The 25,475-nt window shown below is 33.5% G+C and overlaps 1 protein-coding gene across 1 annotated transcript in view; it reads left to right on the top strand.

Moving 5' to 3' along the window:
* LOC129742829 (uncharacterized) overlaps window positions 1–22,209 on the top strand; it is an 87,332-nt gene extending 65,123 nt beyond the window's left edge. Inside the window, exons 2-3 of the mRNA XM_055734769.1 lie at window positions 21,206–21,649; window positions 21,764–22,209. Of these exons, the coding sequence (XP_055590744.1) occupies window positions 21,206–21,649; window positions 21,764–22,209 (890 nt within the window). The remainder of the gene's footprint in view (window positions 1–21,205; window positions 21,650–21,763) is intronic.
* The last annotated feature ends 3,266 nt before the right edge of the window (window positions 22,210–25,475 follow it).

Raw genomic sequence — 25,475 nt, 5'->3', positions numbered from 1 at the left:
AGCAATATACATTCGAGGCAGCGAATCCAAAAAACCAAACGAATAGCTCTCACTCATCTCCTGTTACATTCTTGAGGGAACCGAATTCAAAAGGCAGAGCAAACCCGAGTCTCCTCGTTTGTGCCTGGATCGAATACCCGAGGTTTTTCTGCTATTGCTATTATTGCACAGCAACCGCACGCAGGCAGCTAGTTTTTTCGTTTCTTTTCCTCCCCTCTCCTTGCTCCATACGTTGCGGCCCTATGCAATGCAATAAGTTCGGTTGTTGTCGTGGTTGCCTCAACCTTTGCGGCGAGGTTGAAGATGTTCTCCTCAACGATTATTATATTATTATATTACTATATATTATTACTATACGAGGCCTCAAAGTGTGTATTTTGAATGCCTCTGATGAGAAAATGGTTGAGGATTTCAATCACTGCTTTGAATACATATGACACAATGATAGATTCGGTATTTATGAAGAATATAAGGCCGGAGCAAATTTCAAATCCTTCTTTAGTCACTCGGAGTTGGAACATCGCGAGGCGGGGATAGTGTAAAAAATAACGCGAAAAAATAATAAACTAAAATAAATTGCATGAAAGCTTGTTTGCAACTAAATTGCACGCTATATCATTGCACAAAACCTATAAATCAAGTAATTTTTTATCGAAAAATTCAATAAAATCAAGAATACGAAAGGCGAAAAAAAACTCTTTCTTCCACTATTTTGATTTTGCTCTTGTAATCTTTCAGATATTTGAAATTTTTTTCAAAATCTCCTCAAAATACCTCAAACTTTATTTATTTCCCCCTTCGGGATTTTTAGAAATTTTGTTGGGGGGGGAAAAAAGAAGAAACTTACATTTGTGGTCCCAAGTTCGAACCTTGTTAATTTTTTTTGTTTTTTTAACAACAGGAGAGAATTCAAATTTTGAATAAGAAGTCTGAATACAAAAATAGTAGTTTCCATTTTTGAATTTTGAATCTGTTTTCTTAATCTGAAGCAAAATCTGAATCCAGGATTGGGATTTAAAGGTTTAATACGACTTCTTAAGCTTAATTTTGAGTCTGTATCTGAATTGAGAATTTAAATTCTTCACATGATTTCTGAATCTGAATTCCAAAAAAAGATTTAAATTCTGTTCAAAGAGTCTAGCTAAACTGAACCTGAATTTCATATCTAATCTGAATTTATAATTTCATGCGGAAGCATCATGCGGAAAATATTTTTGAATTTGTTTGAACTTCCATACGCTTAAAATGAATTCTATGAACTTGAATCAGGACTATGCTCACATTAATTGAAGTCTCTAAGTAATAATTACAAGTTTCGCAATAATTTTCTCACAATTCGTTACAAAAGCACTTATTGGAGTATGTTTATCACGAATTACGAAAAACGAACGAATTCAATTGAAAAAAAAAATATACTTAGCTTTGCTTTACTGCAAGCTACGAATTCTGACAGAGAACCTTCCGGAAAGACCGGACGACCTATTTCGTCAAAGCCTACTTCGGTTCTCTCTCAGGTTTCCAGACTTCCATACTTTTGATACATCTCCCAGACAATTCCAGATGATTGAGTAAATTTTTAAGATTAACTATCTTGACTCAGAACTGATTGTTAAACCTCGAAAACAGAATTCTGTTACAGATATCCAAAATTTTCCCACTTGTTGATAGACATTCTTTTCTGAATACTAAATTTCAAGATAGATTAAACTAATTTCAGGGTTAGGGTTTTCTTTTTTTCTAAATCTAAATTGTATTTCTGTTTTCATATTTTGCACTACGTATCTACTTTTAAGATTCCTGAGTTTCGGTTCGTATCATCGTTAGAAAATAGAATCGAAAAGATGTTTTTAAATTGTTGTTAAAATTTAGTTTTGCATTTCATTCAAATTTTTTCCATTATTTTTTATACTCATATGCATTAAAATAATTATTTTTCCGGATTTGGAAAAACCAAAATATTATGGCAACGATAATTTAGAATCCGGGCAGTCACAAACGTATTTTTTTAACTATTCGTTTGATAGAAAAATGTGAACATTCTTGTGAATCTTCTTATATTTATTTTTAATTTGTGCCAAAGAAAATTCATCATTCTAAACTCATATTGTAATTCAGGTTATAAATTTAAAAAAATGAAATAATGAATTCAGATTAAAATCCAAAACATCAAATCTCGCGTGAGCTTTCATTACTTCGTATGAAAGATTTTAAGAATTCACAGAAAACTGCAGCTACAAAAGTTATCAAAATAACTTTAAAATTTGTATTTTTCATATAGAATGTGTTGTCCAGGCTACAAATATTCTAAATGGAAAGAAGTTGTGACTAGTATATGTCAGTATTTGTATTTTTTCGTAATAAAACTGTTTGTTTACATTTTGTTTCATACGACGTAATGAAACAGAATTATATTTAAACTCGGGAAAAGACCCATAACTACAGTTTTTAATTAGTTATCTTGATAGTTTTAACTCATTTAGGAGCCCAATCTGAATTTTGAATATTAATACTTAATCTGAAATCTAAACCTGAATTCATATTTAGGTTCAGAATTCAGATACAGAGTTTATATTCTAAAATCAGCTAAAATGATCAAGATTCCGTTAAGGATTTCAAATGGCAAGAGATCGCAGACTTATAATTTTGATTGTTATTACAACTTCAAATTCATAACCAAGGCAGTCAGTTTTTGTTCAAAAAAATAAAACATCCACAGGATTTTATTTAAGTAATTCATTTTTATGAAAAATATTTGCGGATGAAGAAACATGTAATGCTCCCGTTAAAAAATTAATAATATTATAATTACAGTTTTATGAACAGTCAAATTTCGAACTAAAATCTTGAATATGGATCGAGCTCGCAAAATACTTAATTGACCAGATTTGAGAGCAAATTCAAAAATTCAACCATCGATGATAGTAAGTTCTCTTATTTGTTAATAAAGGAATCCGTATACAAATCTAGATTACCTTTTTAAAAATTGTGGTATAAATTTTCAAAATTTTCGATTTAATACCTTTAACAAAAAATAATAATGTGAAAGAACTTTAATATTTTTAAGTGAAAGCAAAAACAAAATTTTTTTCAAAATATTTTTTCAATTCGTACATTGTTTGAGCAATATTTCGAAGAAAAAAACAGGTTCCAGTTCTTCCAGTTCTTCCTACAGCCCTGATGATAAAAGCTAATTATTACATAATTAAATTACAGATTCTAATTCGGTGAACGGAGTATTTTGCTGAAAACAAAGATTATGTTTACAACACCAGCAGAAGCAGAACAATGAATTGTGTCAATATACGATGGATTTATCATTTGCTCAAACCTTGAAAACAAATCAAAGTTAAGGTTTTGATAACAAGTTTTCAAGGGGTTTTATGATATAAGTTGATGAATTTCTATGTTTGAATTTAAGTATCATTTAAACTTTTATCCCCATATGAATTCTGAATTTCTTTTTTTCCTTCCTCAGATTCTTATTTTACTATAATTTTTAGTTCTGAAATCAAAGTCGAGTTTAGAATCTGAATTTCAATTATTTATATCGATAGAGATTTTCTATAATAAAGACAAAAAAAATTAATTCGATATAAATAATTGAAATTCAGATTCTAAACTCGAACTTTGATTAATTTTTATTAAGTACTCCCAATTCTCTTTATAATTCCCGATTAAGGAAGGATTCTTTTTTCTGATTCAAGGTTTTTCGAAAATTTCAAACTCACACCTCTGAATTTCGTTCCTGAAGTCTTTTTTTCTTTTTTCTATTCACTATACGTTTTCCAGACTCTGATAACTAATTTTGTTATCAACTTCTTATTTATGATTGCTGAGTTTAAACTGAGTTCAGATTTTCTCTGTAGAATAACTTTCTAGTTATGCTCCAAATATGAAATTTTGGAAAATAAAAAAAAGTCAGAGATAGTTGAATTTGAGTACAAGTATTTTTATTATTTTTCCGAAATTTCATATATGTAGCATAACTCAAAAACTGTTCTGCTGAGATTTTTTTGAATATCATTTTCGAATTCAGTGCACGATTTAACATTGTAAATATAGGTCGGTCAATAAAATTCACAATTTTTATAAAATTTTGTAAACTATTGTTATTTTTAAATTTTTTTATAAATATTTAAATTAATTTCTGAACCTCAATTTCATATCTAATTTGAATTTATAATTTGATTTCATTGATTCAATTGAATCAATAATTGAGTTCTGAATTTGGATTAGAAATTCTTGTTCTCAATTCTCTTAAACCATTTTTTTTTTTGTAAATTCACAGAAGTTGCTAAGGAAAAATGTTGAACAATTTTTTCAAAAACTGCATAACAATAAGGGCTGAATTACTTAATTTTCAGTACTTTTTTGGCTGCTCCTATTCTGAATTTGACCTCTGAATTTAAATTCCATGTCTGTATATAAAATGAAATTCTAATTACTGAAATCCGAATTTAAATTCTAAATCTGAGTTCATTTCATGAATACATGAATACTTTTGTTCAACGAAAAACTTTATCGCTAAAGAACTATTATAACAATTGTTTCAAAACTTGCATAACTACGCAGGCTGAAGAATTTTATTTTCAGTTTTATTTCAGTTGTGGTATTTAATACTTTAATCATTTTTTTCCATAATTTTTAAACATATCTATACAGCTTCAATTCTATTTTTTTTACATGTTTAGTTATAATTGTTTTACAAATAACTGGATATTAAAACCCATGTGAAATTAAAACTATGTAGACATGTGTCAATTTGCTTTCGATTTGCCCAACCTAATTAATATTGGTTGTATGCAGATTTTGAAAAGGATCTACAGGTTCGGTTGGGTTTTAAAGGCTTAATATTACTTTTCAATCTGGATCTGATCTTCATCTGATTTAACAGTTTTGATTTAAAAACCAAACTGAAATTTAAAATCTTCACTAAGTTTAGTTAAATCGAATCTAGATGTCATATCTGATCTGAATTGTTAATTTGATGTCTATATCAAAATTCTGAATGCGAACGCAGAATTAAAATTTGTATTCCGATTTTTTTTTATTTTGAATGTAGATGCTAAGTCTGAAATCGGAATCTCATTTTTTTTTTTCAATATTTGAAAAATGATATTCAGAATTCACACTAAGAATTTACCTACACTCATCCGAATCTGAAAATGAATCTGAATCCTCGAACTGAAATCGGAATTGGAATCTGATTCCTAATTCTGAATCTGAACTCATAATCTCAATTCTCAATCGAAATTATATTCTTTGAATCTTAATGTTAATTCTGAATGTCAAGTCTGTACGGAACTCTATATTCGAAAGCTTCTAAAAATATATATTTTCGAAATAGATTTATTATTTTTTAATCCTTGTTCCATATAGTAATTAGACTGAAGAATTCGTTTAAAAAAAAGATCGATGATGAAATCATGTATGAATTCCATAATTTGCACAAAGCGTATTCTCGCTAACACATTCGTGACCCATCTTAAATTTCTGAAGGCACAATGTTACAACCAAAAACATCGAGCCGGTGCCGCGTTCTTCTGTCTCAGTTTGTTGATTTGCATAAATTTTCATAAATTATACTCTAAAACGGTTAAAAAAACCGAAGTATAAAAAATCTTCTAGTCAGTTGCAATCAAACAACGATTCGACAAAAGAAAATAAAAAAAGTATTACTTCTTCATCGATTAATCTATAGAACATCAAACACAGGACTTGAAACGTTGATGAAAAAAGAAAAATTCACAGTATAAACAGACAGATAATTTCCTTGAAAAATAACTCCGAAAATAGTCGAAACATCAAAAATCTAAAGCCGTAGTTTATTTTCAGACATTTTCACCTACCATCAAACACGATCCAAACCCCAAATTTAAACATATTTTCGTTGATAAAAAAAGTGCTGTGAAATGGGGATGATAAAAGAAAGTCAAATTGTTTTGGAAATGTTTCTGTTAAACTTAGCTACGTCAACCAATGATAGTAATTAGTTAGTAAATTAAGTAAAATGTCAAAGAGAGAACATTGCATTGTGTATCAAATCAAAAACAAATTAACTCGTTTATTCAATTTTCCTTCACTTAATGCAAATTTAGTCACTTAGCAGATGTTCTTATTTTTAACAGCAGAACAATTTCGTCTTTTTCGACAACCATGCTCGAAGAAGGCTTCATGGTGGTTCATTCAATGGTAGAGATAAATTGAAGAAAATTTTACACGTTTTTTATAATTTCAGTAAAAGTTGAGATCTATTGTCCTCTGGAATCAAACCTTGAAACAAAAATGGCATGTAAAGTTGCCAAATTTTTTTTTGCGACATTTCTGGGCCGGGGAAATCCAGGCTATTTTATCCAAAAACCTGGCAGAATTCGGGCATTGAATTTCCATATTTCCAACACAAAATTCCTTCAATATCCGGGCAAATTGAACAGTATCAAGGAATTATTCAACAATAATCAAGAGAAATATACTTTTTAATTTATTTTTAATCCAAAAATATTAGCAAATTATAAAGTGTATCTCGAGCTTCCAAAAAGCCAAATCGACACGTAGTGATCATGATCATGATCTTCTCAGAATTCAATGAAACTTTGTGAGCATAAATAAAAGCAACTTGGCATACTTATTTTTCCCAAAAATTATCTAGCCTAACATTTGAAAAAGGCCAAACTTTTCAGGCAAACATTTTATAAACATTTTTAGCTCGAAAATTATAATTCCTACACAAATGTAGTTCATGAGACGGTTTTGGGAAAATTATGGAATTTCAAGAAAAAAATATTGAATTTTTTTTTATTGAAATCCTTCACTAAGAAAAACCAAAGCTCAATTTCTTATAAATCACCATCTCAGAATTGGATCAAAAATTGTTTTTCTATGCTGGATAATAATAAGGCCTAAAAGCCGTTCATACATTGCAACTTGTGCATATTTGTACTTAAAAGTTTCATTCTTTTGTACCTTTAAATTAACATCAAATTGCTGCTAAAAGGCATTCTTATTCTGAAGATGACCCTAAAATATTTAGTTTATTTGATAAGGCAACAAAATGAAGTAAATGCATGCAAAGACTTTTAAAAATTGGCCTGAAAAATTTTAGATTTTTCAAATGATAGTTTAGATGCTTTTTGAGAAAACTAAGCATCTCAAGTGCTACGTGAAAACTGGGGGAGAAGCGGGCTATATGCGCCTTTTAAGCAGGATACTGATTTAATCAAATATTTCATCTAATATGTGTAATAAAACTATATACAGATGAGCAGACATCTGTTTTACATACATTTTAGTAATTTTTATGTAAAAATCTCCTTTAGTTTTTTAAGAAATCGATTTTATTATAACTGTTGTCCAAATTGCCGAATTTTAAACCGTGCGAGCTAAATGCGCTTATTTATGTTTTGGGCAAAATTTCAGTTCTTTTGCAATATTTCCGTATAATTTCATTGGGATAGCTAGAAGTTGATAACTTTCATAAAACAAAGCCGAAGTTTTGTAAAAATCTATTTCTTTTATTATTTTATAGAATAAAACAAAAGTTAGGGTTGCCATATTATGGAGGCAATTCATCCATCAGAAAAAAATTATCAAATCTGTTTTGAGATTTTCAATTCTCTCTTAAGGTGTTAATTAGAGCTTTTATTCGAAATATTAATGATTAAAAGCCATATATTTATTCAATTTAACCTGTTATTTTAGGATAGCGATATAAACATGATGAGGGCATACAAAAACATTCTCTATTTCCACTTTCTAATCATTATGAAACCATTATAAAAGCTTCAATTTGTTTTACTTCTAAGGTTCATTTGAATTAGAAACAAAAATACCCCAACTTTTTGTTATGAGCTTCATTACGTATAATTTTTAAAAGTCAAAATATCACATCAAAAGGTATCAAAACCTTGTATGAATTTTCAAATTTTTTTGAGTTGGTTTAGTTATAAAATTCTTTCTTGCCTTATGTCCAAAGCATATAACCCTTAAAATGCATTGATTAGATATGTTGTCTTGTCAACCATTTCGTCAAACGGCCGTAGGCGCATTCAACCCGATAGGCCCATTTAGGAAACCTTTCCCCTATACAAACACACAAAGTTTCATTCAATTCTGTGAGGGTCATGCCAAATACTGTGTCGAGTTGTCACGAAATTTGATTCTTATCTCATCTCTTCTCACTTCTCGCTTATCACGTCTCACTTCCCACTTCTCACTTCTCGCATCTCACTTCTCACTTCTCACTTCTAACTTCTCACTTCTCACTTCTCACTTCTAACTTGTCACTTCTCACTTTTCACTTTTTACTCATCACTCCTCATTTCTCACTTCTTACTTCTCACTCCTCTCTTCTCACTTCATAATCATCACTCCTCACTTCTCGCATCTCACTTCTCACTTATCTCTTCACACTTCTTGCATCTCAAGTCTCACTTCTCACTTTTCACTTCCAACTTCTCACTACTCACTTCTCACTCCTTACTCCTTACTCCACTTCTCGCTTCTCACTCCTCACTTATCACTTCTCACTTATTACTCTAAACTCCTTATTTCTCACTTCTCATTTCTCATTTCTAACTTCTCACTTCTTACTTCTCACTCCTTATTCATTCTTACTCTGCACTCCTCATTTCTTATTTTTCACTTATCACGTTTTTCTTCTCACATGATTTCTCAAGCGATTTAACTTCTAAATTCTTATTTCTCTTTTTCACTTATCACGTCTCACGTCATTATTTTTGCTAATCACGTCTCAAGTCTTACTGCTCACTTCTCACTCCATTCGTCTCACTTTTCATTTTCATTTGCATCTCCCTCTTCACGTTTCTCGTCTCTTCTCTAAAGTCTCACGTCCCACATCGGACCTATAAATTTTCCTCTAACGTCTCATTTCTCACGTCTCATGTCACATTTCTCACGCCTCATTCCTCTGGTCTTGCGTATCACGTTTCATATGTTATATCTCAGAAGTCCAAGCCTTCGCTTAGATCTCAGGTCTCATAGCCTAGGGTTGCCATCCGTCCTGCAAAAGCGGGACATGTCCCGCTTTTTTGTTGAATGTCCCGCCGTCCCGCCTTTTCCTCGAAATGTCCCGCTTTTTTACTGACTTAAACTGAAAAAATCAAACTTTTATCTCAATTTGAATTCATTGGTTCAACATAGAAAATCTTTCAAATATGTCTTTCAGTCATTGCAACTTCATTAAACGAGCTGAAAGGTTTTTACTTAAAATCACTTGAACATTTTCAAATAAGAAGATCTTAAGAAGCGATCTTTATTCCTACTTTTATCTCTATGGAGATTTTGTCATTTTATAAAAAATTGCTTTATATCTCATTTGAATGTTGATTAATCATATTCACTTTTGTATGAGAATTTATCATTTTAAAGAATTTATTGATCAAAATAGCAATTTTTCATGAAAAAGAGCTCATTTAAAAGGCTTATAATTCTTATATCACTTCAAAAACTTTCTTGAAACTTTCACAGTTTTCGTTAAATTTTTTTTTTCTCAAATTCATTTTTACGAAGTTTTTGTTGTTTTTTCGCTGAGTAATTAAGGACATTTCACATAAAATAAGTGTTGTTTCAGGCTATTAAACCTGCGATTTCTAATTTTTTTGAAATTTGAAATCCAAATTTTCCCACAGCGCAATGCTTTGTGTAGAACTTTGGTATGAAGAAAATATTGTTTAAAATGCTTCCAAATAATTATAGATCTAAATTTTTACACCTAAATCTTAATTATATTGCCTTATACACCGCATTTTTTGAATCAATTGTTCCAAGTATATAAATAGGTAAGTTTTCTTGAGTTTAAAAATTTTTACGCTTTATCAAATCCTCCGTTTAAAAGAAGGACATAAAATATTTTCTCTCAAATAGCGTGTTAATTCTCGAGAACCGTGGAAAAAAACGTGCTTATTGCAAAAAAAAACGTGCAAATAGAAGTAATATTAGAAACACTGAGCAAAATCAATCCAAGTTGAACATAAATCCTTCAGGTGCTCTCTATGAATAACATATTCTGATGGTAAATGTAAAAGTTTGGCTAAACAATCAAGGTTTTCTTTTAAGAGTTTTTCAAAGTCCCGCTTTTTCGGCTGTGTCCCGCTTTTTTTCGTGAAATGTCCCGCTTTTTTCTAAAAGTATCTGGCAAGCCTATCATAGCCTCATGAATCTGCCTTCATGGCTTAGTTTTCATGTCTACCCAGCAAACATTTTTGTAGGTATATTTCTCAACAACTTTGTTTTACGTTTCATATACATTATAGAATGATCGAATGAAACTCGAAAAAACAGCATTTACCTACCAAAGTGGAGGCAATATACATACATATTTTCAACTTCTGGCTAAAGCGATAAGAGTATACGATTTCGACACCATATTCATACATACTGAAAGAATGCAAGAGAGCACAAATTTTTTCCTCTCAACATATGCGAACCGTTACCAGCGACAATATTTGCTGCCTCTGCTATTGGGCAATTCTTGCAAATAGACCATCTGATTTTTTGCAATACGGTTGCACTGCTGGTCGCAAAGAGAACAACAAAGCTGTTCTCTCTTTTGACCCACGCGGGAGAAAGCAAAGGAACGAAATCGTCTTTAAAATCTGCAAACATGGCGGTCTTTTTATCATATACGATTTAAACAGTTTAATCCGACGTCGAGTAACGATTTTTTACGACATTTTACTTGCGTTAGTTGGAATAACGATTCGCAGTAACATTTTTAATGACTTGAGTTATCATTTTTAATGCGATTTCATGTTTGCTGGGTAAGTTCTTATAAGGGAGGTTTCAAGATTCAAAGATTGTGGACCTGAACCTGAACCCTAGACCTGAAGTCTCAGGTGTTAGGTCTAGAGATTCATGTCTCAGGTTTTATACGGGGGACTGAAATAGAAGAAAATGAGAAGGTTTGAGTTAAAATGAGAAAAAACAGTGAAAGAGTGAGAATGTGCGAATTTTTGCAATTTGTGAAACAGTTCTGAAAATTTCCTTGCCCAAATTTCAATATAAAAATTTTGGTAAGCTGCTAAGAGAATTGAGGTTGAACTTTTAAACCATGTCTGAGTATGTATTTCAGATTTCTGAGTTACGATATGCAAGTACAAGAAACTTTTTTGTGATTTTTTTTCACTACGTTACCCTTGTTTGCCTAAATTCAACCCTAAACAAATTATAATAATTTTTTTTTTGCTTCGACTATTGACCATATCAATTTTTAATGTTATTTGGAATAATATGGTATATTTGAAAAGTCAAATTAGTAAATAAGTTTTATAACCTGAGATAAATACATCTTTTTGATGGCATTCAATGCTTTGCATTCACCATACAGTTTTTTTTATTCGCTTGGATAGAAGAAAACGATAATATTGCCGTAAACTTAAAATAAATGGAATCATGCGATTTGGAATTTTCTTCAGCTTTTAAGTAATTTCTAACATGTTCCGTCGTTCAACATATCTTAGGCCTTCCAACATGTTAAAAAGACGTTGGCCCATTAGATGTTATGAGTATATTTTCAACATAACAATTTTCAAAGTTACAAATAAAGATGTTACAGATCAGCTTATCAAAATATGTGAAAGATTTTAATTTTTTAATTGCATTTGGAATGCATATATTATTATTTTCTCAATATGTTTTGGATTAACGGGAACTCTGGCGAAAACGGATTACAAGCCATTCATTTAAAGCATTGCAGTGCTGGCTTAAGAATGTGGATTCAACCCCTCTGGAAGAAAAGGGTACAGAAAAAAAATTCACCCGCATACCCTCGAGAGACAGCTTGTGAATATCGAAAAATGCTGCATTCCGCAATTGGGAGAACAAAAACATCTCCTGTTCACATTCTAAGAAACGGAATATAAATCACCAGTATTTTTTCTTATTCGTTCATCTTGCTTGCTTCCATTGAACTCGGTAAAAAGTGCCGTATAATCCACTTTTCCAGACTCTCTTTTCTTGCCCTGCAGCTTTCTTACCGCGACGTCTCTTTCATCCTTCATCCCATTGAGGGGTTTTAAAAAAAGTACCTGTAGGTGGGTCACCAAAAGCGATGTACAACATGTTTTCACACCCACCCTCTCGATGCTTCACCCAAACTGAGAGAGCTTCGGGAATGTGTATGACGTTGCAGAATGAGGAAATTCCCAGGTGAAACACATACTTGCCTGAATGAGATGGGTGCACCACCGCCAAAGTAGGATCTGGACCAGAAACCAACTGACTGACTGTGGAGCGGACGACGGCGGAAGCTGTGCAGTTCAGACTTCCCAGAACTTGAAAATCCTTTGCAGCAGAGGCAAAAAAACCCGGGAAAATTTGCCATGTCTGCAAAAATATCCGGGAAAAAAACGCTCCCTCTCAGTGGGAATTCTGCAATGCCTTGAGCGGAATGCAACCCCCAAATTATGGTTTTTTCGCTTAGTGAAAACATAAAAGTATCTGCACCCCGTTGTGGTTTTCGTTTATTACAGAATTTCAGCTTATTACACATAATTTTCAATCTTTTCATTCAATTTCATGCATTACAAAACTGTTCAAAAACAAACTACTTTTATGGTTACGCTTTCTAGTTGTAAAACGATAATGTGAAACGATTTAATTTGAAAAAACATACCTTCAAAATTTAGAAGAATGATTCCGATAAAATCAAAATAACACCTAAGTTTTGTCGGATAAAACACCAATTTCGAGTTTAAAGTCATCACTACAAACGATGTTTTCACTTCCCAGTCAAACATCCAGGAAGACATCTGAAGGGAAAAGAAGTGCAGAAAAAATGTGCAATCGAACTGAAACGTTCAAGTTAAATTAGAAAATCGGAACTGCAAACAAATCGAATTCTGAGGGAATGCAAGAAAAAATTCGTAGGACCCACACTACCTTCCTCAGAGGAAATCGATTTCGTTTGGACAACCTGCCCGGGTTGTCAGTTGGGGGAAGGAAGATGGTATCAGGGAAAAACTAAAAGTTGAAGGGACTTCCACAATACTTGGTCCCTCAGCTGGTGGTTTGGTGGAAAGTTTTATTCCTTTTTCCCCAGAAGGAATTTTTCTGGAGATAAGGCTTATCAAACGGTAGAGAAAAACAAGTTGAGCTGGGATCATGGAAAAGTCTTCAAAGCTTCAATACTTCCCATGCGAATGGATTTGCAAGTTTTCATTGTTAATAGCAGAAAAAATTTCAGGAATAAATATATTTTAAAATACAAATATTTGCTTCCGTAACCGGCTGTGAGTTAAACGTTGAAATTAAACAACCGATCAATACATACGGCTTATTAATCGTGTCCAACTAGATAGTTAACTTCTACCTTCAATGCTTATTACTATTATAAAGTTTAACCGTAAAATGGGGTGAATTGGGACACAGATAGAAAAAATAACTCGACTACTAAGCAACCTACACGTAATTTCAATTTTATTCTAGGACAAAATATTTTTTTAATGGTAGCGAATATTCAATTATACATTAGTTCAACTAACAATATGTTGATCAAAAATACAAAAAAAAAAATAAATTGAATTGCAAGCATAGATAATGAGCCAAATTTCGTAACATGAAAAAAGTATTTTGGAAACACTTCAGGAAGATACTATATTTTTTTGTGTATTTTTTTTAATATTTGAAAATATTATCCTACGGCCTCAATCTCAGTGCAGCAGAGTTTCAGTAGAAAGCGCAACGTCATCTCGAAGAGAGGCTGGTGCAACTCCAAAAGATTGTAAGTCCAGTTGTAAAAGAGTTGACGAGTAGTGCCAACCGAAGTTTGAGGTCACTGTTCATACAAGACGCATGCGAATTTATGGAAAAAATTGTTTCAACTTATAAGCCTTACAATGTGAGAAATTTTAAGATAATATTGCCTTTTTTCTATTGCTTCTAACAGCATCCGCATTCCAGAACTTTTAACCCTTTCTTCCCCACGCGTTTTTTCACGGTTTGAAAATAGAAAATGATGATCTACAATTAAAGTTCTGGTACAAAAAGAGCACTATTTTAGTCTACTAAAATGATTCAATTGAAAATAATGCATTTTTTAATTATCATACAATTATCACAAAAATACTTCTAAAACTATACCTAAAGGGTGATGCGGTCAAAATTTGGTCAATATCAACTTGACGTATTTCTTCCAATTTTGCATTTAAAAAAACCTGAACACCCCTCATTTTGAAGGTGTGCGTGTGTGTGTAGAATGTTGCTCCTTTTTTGATTTTGGAATTCACTCTTCAGTTGTCAAAATGCCGTCTAAGGAAGAAGAGCAGCATATCAAAATTTTTCTCGCGCGTCGCGAATATCCGAGCTACTCGCACGCAATGCTGGCAAAATCGCTAAAAGTTTCCAAATCAACCGTTACAAATGTAATTAAAGTGTTTGGGAAACATTTGTCGACAGCCAGGAAGTCTGGATCAGGGGGAAATCGAAAACCGGAAGCCGCTGAGACGACAAAGAGATTTGCCGGTAGTTTCAAGCGAAACCCTAACCTCTCTCTCCGAGATGCCGCAAATTAGCTGGGTGTATCGTCTACAACCGTGCATCGAGCCAAAAAAACGAACCAGACTATTGACTTACAAGAAGGTTGTGGCTCCCAATCGTGATGATAAACAAAATACGACGGCCAAAGCGCGACCCCAGAGGCTGTACACGACGATGCTGACGAACTTTGACGGCGTGGTAATGGACGACGAAACCTACGTTAAAGCCGACTACAAGCAGCTTCCAGGACAGGAGTTTTATACGGCAAAAGGAAGGGGAAAGGTAGCAGATATTTTCAAGTACATGAAACTGTCAAAGTTAGCGAAGAAATATCTGTGCCTGTGGCTTGAAAAGCAGCATTTTCATAACTTCCGGTACTGTCAACCAAGACATTTACGTGAAAGAGTGTTTGAGTAAAAGTCTTCTGCCTTTTGTTGAAGAAACACGGTTGTTCCGTACTGTTTTGGCCGGATTTGTCATCTTGCAATTACTGTAAAAAGGCCATGGAGTACGCCGCCAACAACGTGCAGGTGGTTCCCAAGGACAAGAACCCTCCCAACACGCCAGAGCTCCGCCCAATTGAGAAATACTGGGCTATTGTCAAGCGGAATCTAAAGAAGACAAAAAAAAACTGCTAAGGACGAGCAGCAGTTCAAGGCAAACTGGCTTTCTACTTAATTTCATGTAAACAAACTCAATTGTAACAAATCAAAAAGAATGTACACATCTTATGTTACATGAATGAATCGAATTTTTATCACAATTATTATTGAAATTTTTATTAGAAATAATCAAAATCTTATGGAAATAATTTAACAATTTAATTTTTTATTTCATGAACCACAACTGTTTTAGGCCTACGACTTAAAATAATGGCTTCAAACTCGTTCAGTTGTGTAATTCAAATAAAATGATGCTCTTTTGCTGAATCAATAATTGCAATACTCATTGAAAAATAAAACGATACAGATGCACCGGATAAGTTTATCAATAACTGTTCGCCGACTGAAACGTCGATATAAAGTCGCAAATGCTAAAAAGATGGTAAAACGACTTAAATTGAACCAAAAAAAATATCCAGGGTTTGTAGCGATTTTTCTTATCGAAATTCCCAAGTTTTTTCTAGTTTTTCTCGGTTAAAATTGATGATTTTCTCGGTGTCATTACATTAGTTTTTAATATGAAAACATGGTTTATCAAAAAATTTAACAGTTTAAGGAAAACGAGATCTGCGACCCTAATTTGAAGCATTAATTATTTAAGACTGTTCTCGAGTCTAATCCCAAAAGTTAAAACTTTGACCTCTGAAAATTTGACCTAAGCTTTAAAGAAAAGGTTTAACGCTTAAAAAAATCACAAATATATCACGTGAAAAAAGACTTCTTCCAGAAATCGTGTTGGCTTATCGTTTTTTCAAACCACTTAAAGTGAATAAGATCCAAAACAGGAAAGTTTGATAAAAATTGTGACGATTTAAAAAAAATATATTCATCAGCATATCAATCCGAATGGGATGAGCTTTAGCTCAAATTAAAAATCTTGTCAACAAGTTCATCCTCAGTTTCATCTTAGCCTTCGTTGGATTCGGACGTTTGGCAACGCGCTCGGCATCCACATTCAAAAGGCAAAAGTTCGTTTTTATGGAAGAAGAAGAAGCTGAAAGTGTGAACCGTTGAGATGAGCCCCTCACCAGGAGGACAACAGGATAGGACCATACCAGATTGGATGGATCCTGGAAATCATTATGAAAGAGTTAGTTATTTGTATCTTCAAGCAAAACAAGGATTTGATCTTCCCAATAATCCGTTTGTTATTGGGAGATCTATTGAGCAACACGTGGGACAAATTGAAGGTGGCTATTTCGAAAGAAATAAAAAGAGATATGTACTTGTGGTGACCGAGAATTTTATTATTTTCGAAAATTTACTTTCGCGCACAACCGACTATTCTTCGCAAAAGACGCCTAAAGAATCACCGTTATTTTTCGCATTCGGTAGAGTTCCCTTTTCACTCACACACTCACAGAACTAAACGAATCGCATAAGCTCATGGGGCTCATTAGAAATACCACAGTTCATTCGTTAAGTAATTTTAGTGATGCCAGAATACTTGAATATTAATCATTAGCTTAATTATAAAGTATTATAATTTCTTACTAGAATTTAAACAAATATAATTTTATATGAATTACTTTTTCATTATCTATATCCACCACATTCGCCTTCTTCTCCACTGTTGGAGACAAGTTTACGAATAAATCATTGAATTCTTTTGATAAGTTTCAATAAATGTTTAGCTTTCATACTGACAGCATCTAGAAATAGATTAGCAGTATCAAAAAATCAACGTAAGAAAAAATCTCGATACTGGTATATTTTTTATGATAAAAATTTCATTTTATGATTGAAACGTTTCTGAGTCAATGTGGATTTCTTCTCTTTAAGATCTTTCGATTAAGATTAGTTACAATCAAGATGGGGATGTCCTCTTGCAAGAAACAAGTAAATTCTAAATATTCAAGACAATCGAGGAATTGTTCAGTAGCCAGCTTAACTTTTTTGTCATTTTTCAAAAGTATTCGGGACATATTTTGTTGCAAGTCATCTTTTATTTAATTTTCATTCAAAACAATGGGGACTTGTCCTCTTGCAAGCCATCTTATATTTAGTTTTCATTCAAATCAATGGGGACTTGTCCTCTTGCAAGCCATCTTTTATTTAATTTTTATTCAAATCAATGTGGACTTGTCCTCTAGCAAGCCATCTTTTATTAACTTTTCATTCAAAACAATGGGGACTTGTCCTCTTGCAAGCCATCTTTTATTTAACTTTAGATCAAAACAATGGGACTTGTCCTCTTGCAAGCCATCTTTTATTAAATTTTCATTTAAAACAATGGGGACTTGTCCTCTTACAAGCCATCTTTTATTTAATTTTCATTCAAAACAATTGGGACTTGTCCTCTAGCAAGCAATCTTTTATTTACTTTTCTTTCAAAATAATGGGGACTTGTCCTCTTGCAAGCCATCTTTCAGTTAATTTTCATTCAAAACAATGGGGACTTGTCCTCTTGCAAGCCATCTTTTATTTAGTTTTCATTCAAATCAACGGGGACTTGTCCTCTTGCAAGCCATCTTTTATTTAATTTTCATTCAAAACAATGGGGACTTGTCCTCTTGCAAGCCTTCTTTTATTTACTTTTGATTCAAAACAATGGGGACTTGTCCTCTTGCAAGCCATCTTTTATTTAATTTTCATGCAAAACAATGGGGACTTGTCCTCTTGCAAGCCATCTTTTATTTAGTTTTCATTCAAATCAATGGGGACTTGTCCTCTAGCAAGCCATCTTTTATTTAATTTTTATTCAAATCAATGTGGACTTGTCCTCTAGCAAGCCATCTTTTATTAACTTCTCATTCAAAACAATGTCCTCTTGCAAGCCATCTTTTATTTAACTTTAGATCAAAACAATGGGACTTGTCCTCTTGCAAGCCATCTTTTATTTAATTTTTATTTAAAACAATAGGGACTTGTCCTCTTGCAAGCCATCTTTTATTTAATTTTCATTCAAAAAAATTGGGACTTGTCCTCTAGCAAGCCATCTTTTATTTACTTTTCTTTCAAAATAATGGGGACTTGTCCTCTTGCAAGCCATCTTTCAGTTAATTTTCATTCAAAACAATGGGGACTTGTCCTCTTGCAAGCCATCTTTTATTTAATCTTCATTCAAAACAATTGGGACTTGTCCTCTAGCAAGCCATCTTTTATTTACTTTTCTTTCAAAATAATGGGGACTTGTCCTCTTGCAAGCCATCTTTCAGTTAATTTTCATTCAAAACAATGGGGACTTGTCCTCTTGCAAGCCATCTTTTATTTAATTTTCATTCAAAACAATTGGGACTTGTCCTCTAGCAAGCCATCTTTTATTTACTTTTCTTTCAAAATAATGGGGACTTGTCCTCTTGCAAGCCATCTTTCAGTTAATTTTCATTCAAAACAATGGGGACTTGTCCTCTTGCAAGCCATCTTTTATTTAGTTTTCATTCAAATCAACGGGGACTTGTCCTCTTGCAAGCCATCTTTTATTTAATTTTCATTCAAAACAATGGGGACTTGTCCTCTTGCAAGCCATCTTTTATTTACATTTGATTCAAAACAATGGGGACTTGTCCTCTTGCAAGCCATCTTTTATTTAATTTTCATTCAAAACAATGGGGACTTGTCCTCTTGCAAGCCATCTTATATTTAGTTTTCATTCAAATCAATGGGGACTTGTCCTCTAGCAAGCCATCTTTTATTTAATTTTTATTCAAATCAATGTGGACTTGTCCTCTAGCAAGCCATCTTTTATTAACTTCTCATTCAAAACAATGGGGACTTGTCCTCTTGCAAGCCATCTTTTATTTAACTTTAGATCAAAACAATGGGACTTGTCCTCTTGCAAGCCATCTTTTATTAAATTTTCATTTAAAACAATGGGGACTTGTCCTCTTGCAAGCCATCTTTTATTTAATTTTCATTCAAAAAAATTGGGACTTGTCCTCTAGCAAGCCATCTTTTATTTACTTTTCTTTCAAAATAATGGGGACTTGTCCTCTTGCAAGCCATCTTTCAGTTAATTTTCATTCAAAACAATGGGGACTTGTCCTCTTGCAAGCCATCTTTTATTTAGTTTTCATTCAAATCAATGGGGACTTGTCCTCTTGCAAGCCATCTTTTATTTAATTTTCATTCAAAACAATGGGGACTTTTCCTCTGGCAAGCCATCTTTTATTTAATTTTCATTCAAAACAATGGGGACTTGTCCTCTTGCAAGCCATCTTTTATTTAATTTCCATTCAAAACAATGGGGACTTGTCCTCTTGCAAGCCATCTTTTATTAAATTTTCATTGAAATCAATGGGGACTTGTCCTCTTTCAAGCCATCTTTTATTTAATTTTCATTCAAAACAATGGGGATTTGTCCTCTTGCAAGCCATCTTTAATCTAATTTTCATTGAAAACAATGGGGACTTGTCCTCTTGCAAGCAATCGATATGTTTGGAATGCTCAATACGTTTATATTCACTCATCTTTAAAATTGAATTTATTTTAGGTTAATCAGACCCCGCAATATTTCATCGTGATTGAAGTCGAAATTAAATGTATGTCAAACGATATGCTTGACAAAATGTTGTTTTAAGGTATACTTAATCATATACTACTTAATTATCAAATTAAATGAGAAAAAAATATTATTTTTTTTTATTTTAAGCCATCACTGAATAAAACTATTCATCAGTGTTGAAAATGGAAATCAACTGCAATATCGAGATTTTTTTTTTAAATAATTAAAAGCAACAATATCAGCCCGTGTCTCAGTAAATACTTGATAGGGACTTCAATATCAATTTATTTTTTTTTCTTCTGGTCTGGACATCTGTTTGTAGAATCTTTACAAAATCAAAGGAAACCATTCCTTATTCAGATCAAATTCAGATTAATCATAGTGGAGTTTTTAAAGAATGCTATCCCATGTAGTTAGTTTGCATGTTAAAGAGAAATTCTTTTCACGAATAGCCTCATAGGTGTAAAGTGTCACTAACAAAGGCAAAAAAAAGAGAAATTCAATGTAGAACGAAATTTCAGTAATCTTAACCATGTAAAGAACAAGCTTAAAAAATAATTTGATTCTGAAGATTTCATTTTCATCTGCTTCAAAGTAACGTTGCATACAATAAAATATTTTGATTCGAGAAAGAAAGTAAGTCAGTCATATTTTTAAAATTTTCATAAATTTACATTCAATATTCAAAATTCTGCATTGGATTTTTTTTCATACCTTACCAAACATTAGATTTTTTTTAACTAAACGGAAAACAAAATTTGGTTAAATTTAGTCTTTAATTACTTTTATTTTTTTAATTGAATCATAAACACAAAAAATCCTTTAAAGATATCATCACATTGTATAGAATTCAAAAGAAAACATTAAAAATTTTAGATTCATTTTAAATAGTTTGAATCGATGCCAAAGTTCTCACGAAAAAATATTGTTCTGTTTAATTTTTCAATTTTCATTCAATTTTGTTGACACCTCAAAAGTTCCACAGAAATTTTTATCACAGAATTATAGCTAGGGTTAGATGCAATAATGTAATCAGATTAAAATGCCATAACCAACTTTAGATAGATAAATTGCAAGAAAGATATTTAGAAATGTTAATACTTAACTTTGCACTCATCGTCGAATGGATCTTTCATCCTGGGAACCGAAGCCGATCTCAAATTTAAAACAATTCACTAGCCATTTCCTTAATTTCTTTGAAATTCTCCAACAACATTCACTATTGTATCACAACATAACCAGAATGATTGAGCTCTTCCGGGAGCATGACTACGCCATTGTGGTGACCGAGAATTTTATTATTTTCGAAAATTTACTTTCGCGCACAACCGACTATTCTTCGCAAAAGACGCCTAAAGAATGACCGTTATTTTTCGCATTCGGTAGAGTTCCCTTTTCACTCACACACTCACAGAACTAAACGAATCGCATAAGCTCATGGGGCTCATTAGAAATACCACAGTTCATTCGTTAAGTAATTTTAGTGATGCCAGAATACTTGAATATTAATCATTAGCTTAATTATAAAGTATTATAATTTCTTACTAGAATTTAAACAAATATAATTTTATATGAATTACTTTTTCATTATCTATATCCACCACAGTACTGAGAATCAGAAACAAAGAGCAAGCCAGAAAGCTACTTGACCTTGAGGTTCTCATGGATGGAACACCAATAGCAATTGGCTACCATCCCGAGTTGAATTTTCGGAAATTTGTTGTCGTGTGCAGTGAGGTCGAAGGTATGACCGACGACGAGCTGCTCAAAGAACTTTTACCGCAAAAAATAACAGCTGTCCGTCGTATTACCAAAAAAACAACTACAGCAATAATTGGGACTTCCACTTTAATTCTAACGATTAACTCGACAGTGGTGCCAGAATTCATTACCTTCGGCTTCATTCGTTTACGAACACGAATCTACTATCCTCAACCACTAATTTGTCGACATTGCCTTCAATATGGACATCCGAAAAATAAATGTCTGAACGAGAAAGCGTGTATCGTGTGTTCCGGTAATCACAGCAGCGATCTATGCACCGCCCAAGGTAAACACTGTAAGAATTGTAAAGCCGACCACTCTCCGCTTGACCGTAACTGTCCTGTCTACATGTACGAAACAGCAGTGCTGAAAATAAAAACAGAAAAGAATATCTCACTAGCCGCCGCTCGCAAAATTGCAGAAACACCCTGTACCATCAGCTACGCAGCAGTTGTTAAAAACCAGCACGAAGTCTACAACCAAGAAAAAAGAAAACAGCATCCGAAAAAACAAACACCGAATGATTTAACAGAACAACAGGCAATCCAGAAAAGAGCACATCACCCGACAGAAGAAACAACTCCAGCTAAAAACCTGACTGCTTCACCACCCAGCAAAAAATTGACCCCTCAACCATCTACGCAAGCAACGGAAGATGGAATTGAAGACACGCCACAAAAGGAGAGTGGCAAAATGACCATCGATGCACTAGTGCAGAAATCTTCTATTATTATAAGTTCCCCTTCTACCCAAATCCCTCCCAATCCCCCTTTAAATCCTTTCCAACCTCCCATTAGATCTAAATTCAAATATGACCATCGGCACATAAAACCTTGTAAAAAGTGAAAGGCCTAATAAATAGTATTAATAAATTTAAAAAAAAAAAAGTTCATCCTCAAATTTATATTTTTCAAAAATAATCTTGAATATTGGCCTTCGTAAATAGGGAAAAACTGTACAAGACGCACCAGTGGGGTAGGGCCACCTTACACTGCCACTTTTACTTGAAAATACGCTAAGTTTTGGCATCGAATGACATTTTTCTTCATTTTTCATAAGTCAAACAAGATTTTTTATCCTCAGTTAGGTAAAAAGTTCATGAAATGGACTTTATTTCTAAGAAACCGAAAGACTAATAAATTCATCGTGAAACTTGTTATTTTTCATGTTTAACATATAAGGTGTTTTGATCAACCAACCAGCGCAATCTGATGAAAATACAGCTTATCGGTTTTAGCCTCGTATGCACTTTCGGAAGACTATAAAAATTTAGTTGAATTTCATTGAATCCCCAAAAATTTTCCCTAAATACAATCATATAAAAATTGGGGAACGATGCCCGCAAGACTACGTGTTTTACGCTCAAATTTTGAGTGGTTATGACATTTGAAAAAAAACCGAATATCAAAAAAAAAATGTCATTCTTTGTATTTGCTGACTCCCAAATGACGATAATAATGCATTTATATAACAAATTTTGTCCATTTTCAAGTTTTACGTTGAATAATTCGCACGGATTTTCAAGTCCAATGAAGCGACTTTTTACTGCCTCCAAAGCTACGGATTGTTATTTGATTAAAATTTTACAGAGCGAAAGTTTGAAATGAATTGGAGTTTTTTTTTAATTATCAACTAACAAGAAGTTTGCAAATATTTTGACCTTACTCTGTTTTATGAGTATAATACTTTTTTCATAACATTGAAGCTTATCAAAGCTTCGCGTGCTACAAATTGGCGTTCGCAGGCCAGGGTAACAGGGTGACGGCTGAATACTTAACGCACTTAACGATTGACTCGGAAAAAACACTGGAAAAGTGACTGCAAAGAGGTTACATCAGATCAGACTCCTTCTTTTATTGTAAACGAACTTCAAGAACGTTTTTGGATTGCGACGATGCTCACATTGCGTGCGATCCAAAAAGCGAAGGTAGCAAAAACGATTGTAGATCCGATGTCTTCTGGTGGCATCATTCATAAATGAACAGCGTTTTAGGCGAACATTTGTACAAGAAGGTCGAAGTGGAGTTCGAACCATGCAGTGGTACAGAACCAGCGAAAACTTGAGTTATGTTGGAGCAGAATGTACACACAGCCAAATCAAAATCAGTACATCCTCGGAGATTTGTCCAGTCAATTTTAGGTAGCGCTCGATTCATCAGCTCAAAATCAGAACGCCGAAAGTCACGAGCAGATGCGTCGAAGTCATCAACAAAAGCGGAGTATGATGCACGTTCATTGAGACAACAACTTCGCTGGCCTCGATGATGGTGCTGATCGAAATAGACTCATCAGTGGCAAAAATCCTACTTTCGACTATACTGTTTCCATATACCGTTTCGTAGATGCATTCCATTCAATTCCACCCACTAAAGAGGCACTTGCCGTTCTCATCACCGATGTGGAATCGACCGAAGAGTTGTTGCCTTGACTGGGGATCCACAGTAATTGAGGTTGGTTAAAATTTCCAAGAATAATCATAAACCGCATTAAGGGTGTTGTAATCTAGCTTCCGATAGAGCATTCACCTGAAGATCTAGAACTAAGATGTCCGGTGGGTTTCCCGGTGATATATACGCTAATCCGATCAGAAACGAACTATGTAATAAGACACTTTCACCCACAAGTTTCCAATGCTACTGGCATTCTCAATTGTTAGGATGGATGAACAAAATTTTCTCGAAATAGTCATAAGGACTTTTCTATCCCGACTGCGCGGATCAGTAGTACGATGAGTTGTTTCTGCAATAGTACTTTGATGAATGGGGCGCATGCTGGAAGGCAATAGGCAATCACTGAACGCAATCGGGATTCAAAATGGGTACTTTCTATTTATTGATTGATCCCGCTTCGATTCTCCGGAACATAGGGCCATGACAAAAGACCTCCACTGTTGCCGATCCGGAGCCAGGGTCTTCACTTGGTCACAGTCATGGCTCTCGTCGACAGTTTGAATTTCGCTGGCTAGGCTTCGCCGCCACGAGTTTCTGGGTCTGCCTCTCCTTCGATGTACTCCTGGATTTCATTAAAGCGCCTCTCGTTCTCATCTTTTCGATTCGATTTTCTGTGTTGATTTCCATCGACTTGGTCTTTCCGATATTAGCTTTGAGATCCGCTGCCTTGGAACTTTCGGTGCGGTCGTCGAGTTTGTTCTGCATGTCTTGTAGTCTTTGAGCGAGCAAAACAATATTGTCAGCCAGGTCAAACTTGTTCGGTTGCTCCATCGTCGAAGGATTCCACAGCAATCCTCGGTTTGGTCTACAGTCAATCGATCCAGTCAAGATCTCTTTTCAACGGATTTTGTTCAGGATTACTTTGCAGAGTACATTGAGACTTGTGCAGATCAAAGTTATGCAACACCAGTTACCGCACTCGGTCAGGTTTCCTTTCTTCGGGACCTTTACGAGGATACCCTGCATCCAGTCGGCCGGGAATGTTGCATTATCCCAGATGTCAGCGAAAAGACGGTGCGATATTTGTGCTGAAAAGGCAGGGTCGGCTTTCAGCATTTCAGCAGGAGTGCAATCGATTCCAGGCGCTTTGTTGGATTTCATGTCCTTGATTGCCATTAATGCGACTTACTATCACCATTCGGTATTACACTAGTTTACAAAATTTTAAAAAAATCGTGAACTTGATTAACTGACCAACATTTTTAATGTAAAATCGGGCGCTGAATCCGAAAATGAAATTCAAAAAAATCTCAGTAGAACCGTTTTTGAGTTATGCTCCAAATATGAAATTTCGGAAAAATTAAAAAAGTTCTTGTACTTAGATTAAAATATCTCGGACGGCATAACAGTAATTTGAAATCTCTCTTTTGCATATTGAAGGTGAATAAATTTTCTATCGATCATCCGAATACTGTTTTTGCGTTTGACTAACAGTATTGTTGATATTAGTGACTTTATAAGGAAAAAAATTATAAAAAACGCATTTTTTTAGAGAAAATTTTGTTTCTACGAAAGTTTTAAACTCGATGATAGCATTTAAAAAATCTGATTTTCTTTTGCACTTAAATGTCAATTTAAAACAAAAATTTCAAGTGGTTATTTATTAAAATAGGTTGAAATTTGAAGAAGTTATGGCTACTTTACCATAACTGTAATTTTTGC

This window comes from Uranotaenia lowii, chromosome 2, assembly GCF_029784155.1.
Source record: "Uranotaenia lowii strain MFRU-FL chromosome 2, ASM2978415v1, whole genome shotgun sequence".
Classification (NCBI taxonomy): domain Eukaryota; kingdom Metazoa; phylum Arthropoda; class Insecta; order Diptera; family Culicidae; genus Uranotaenia; species Uranotaenia lowii.
Note: the sequence above shows the minus strand (reverse complement) of the source record. Positions and strands in the feature narration are given on the sequence as shown.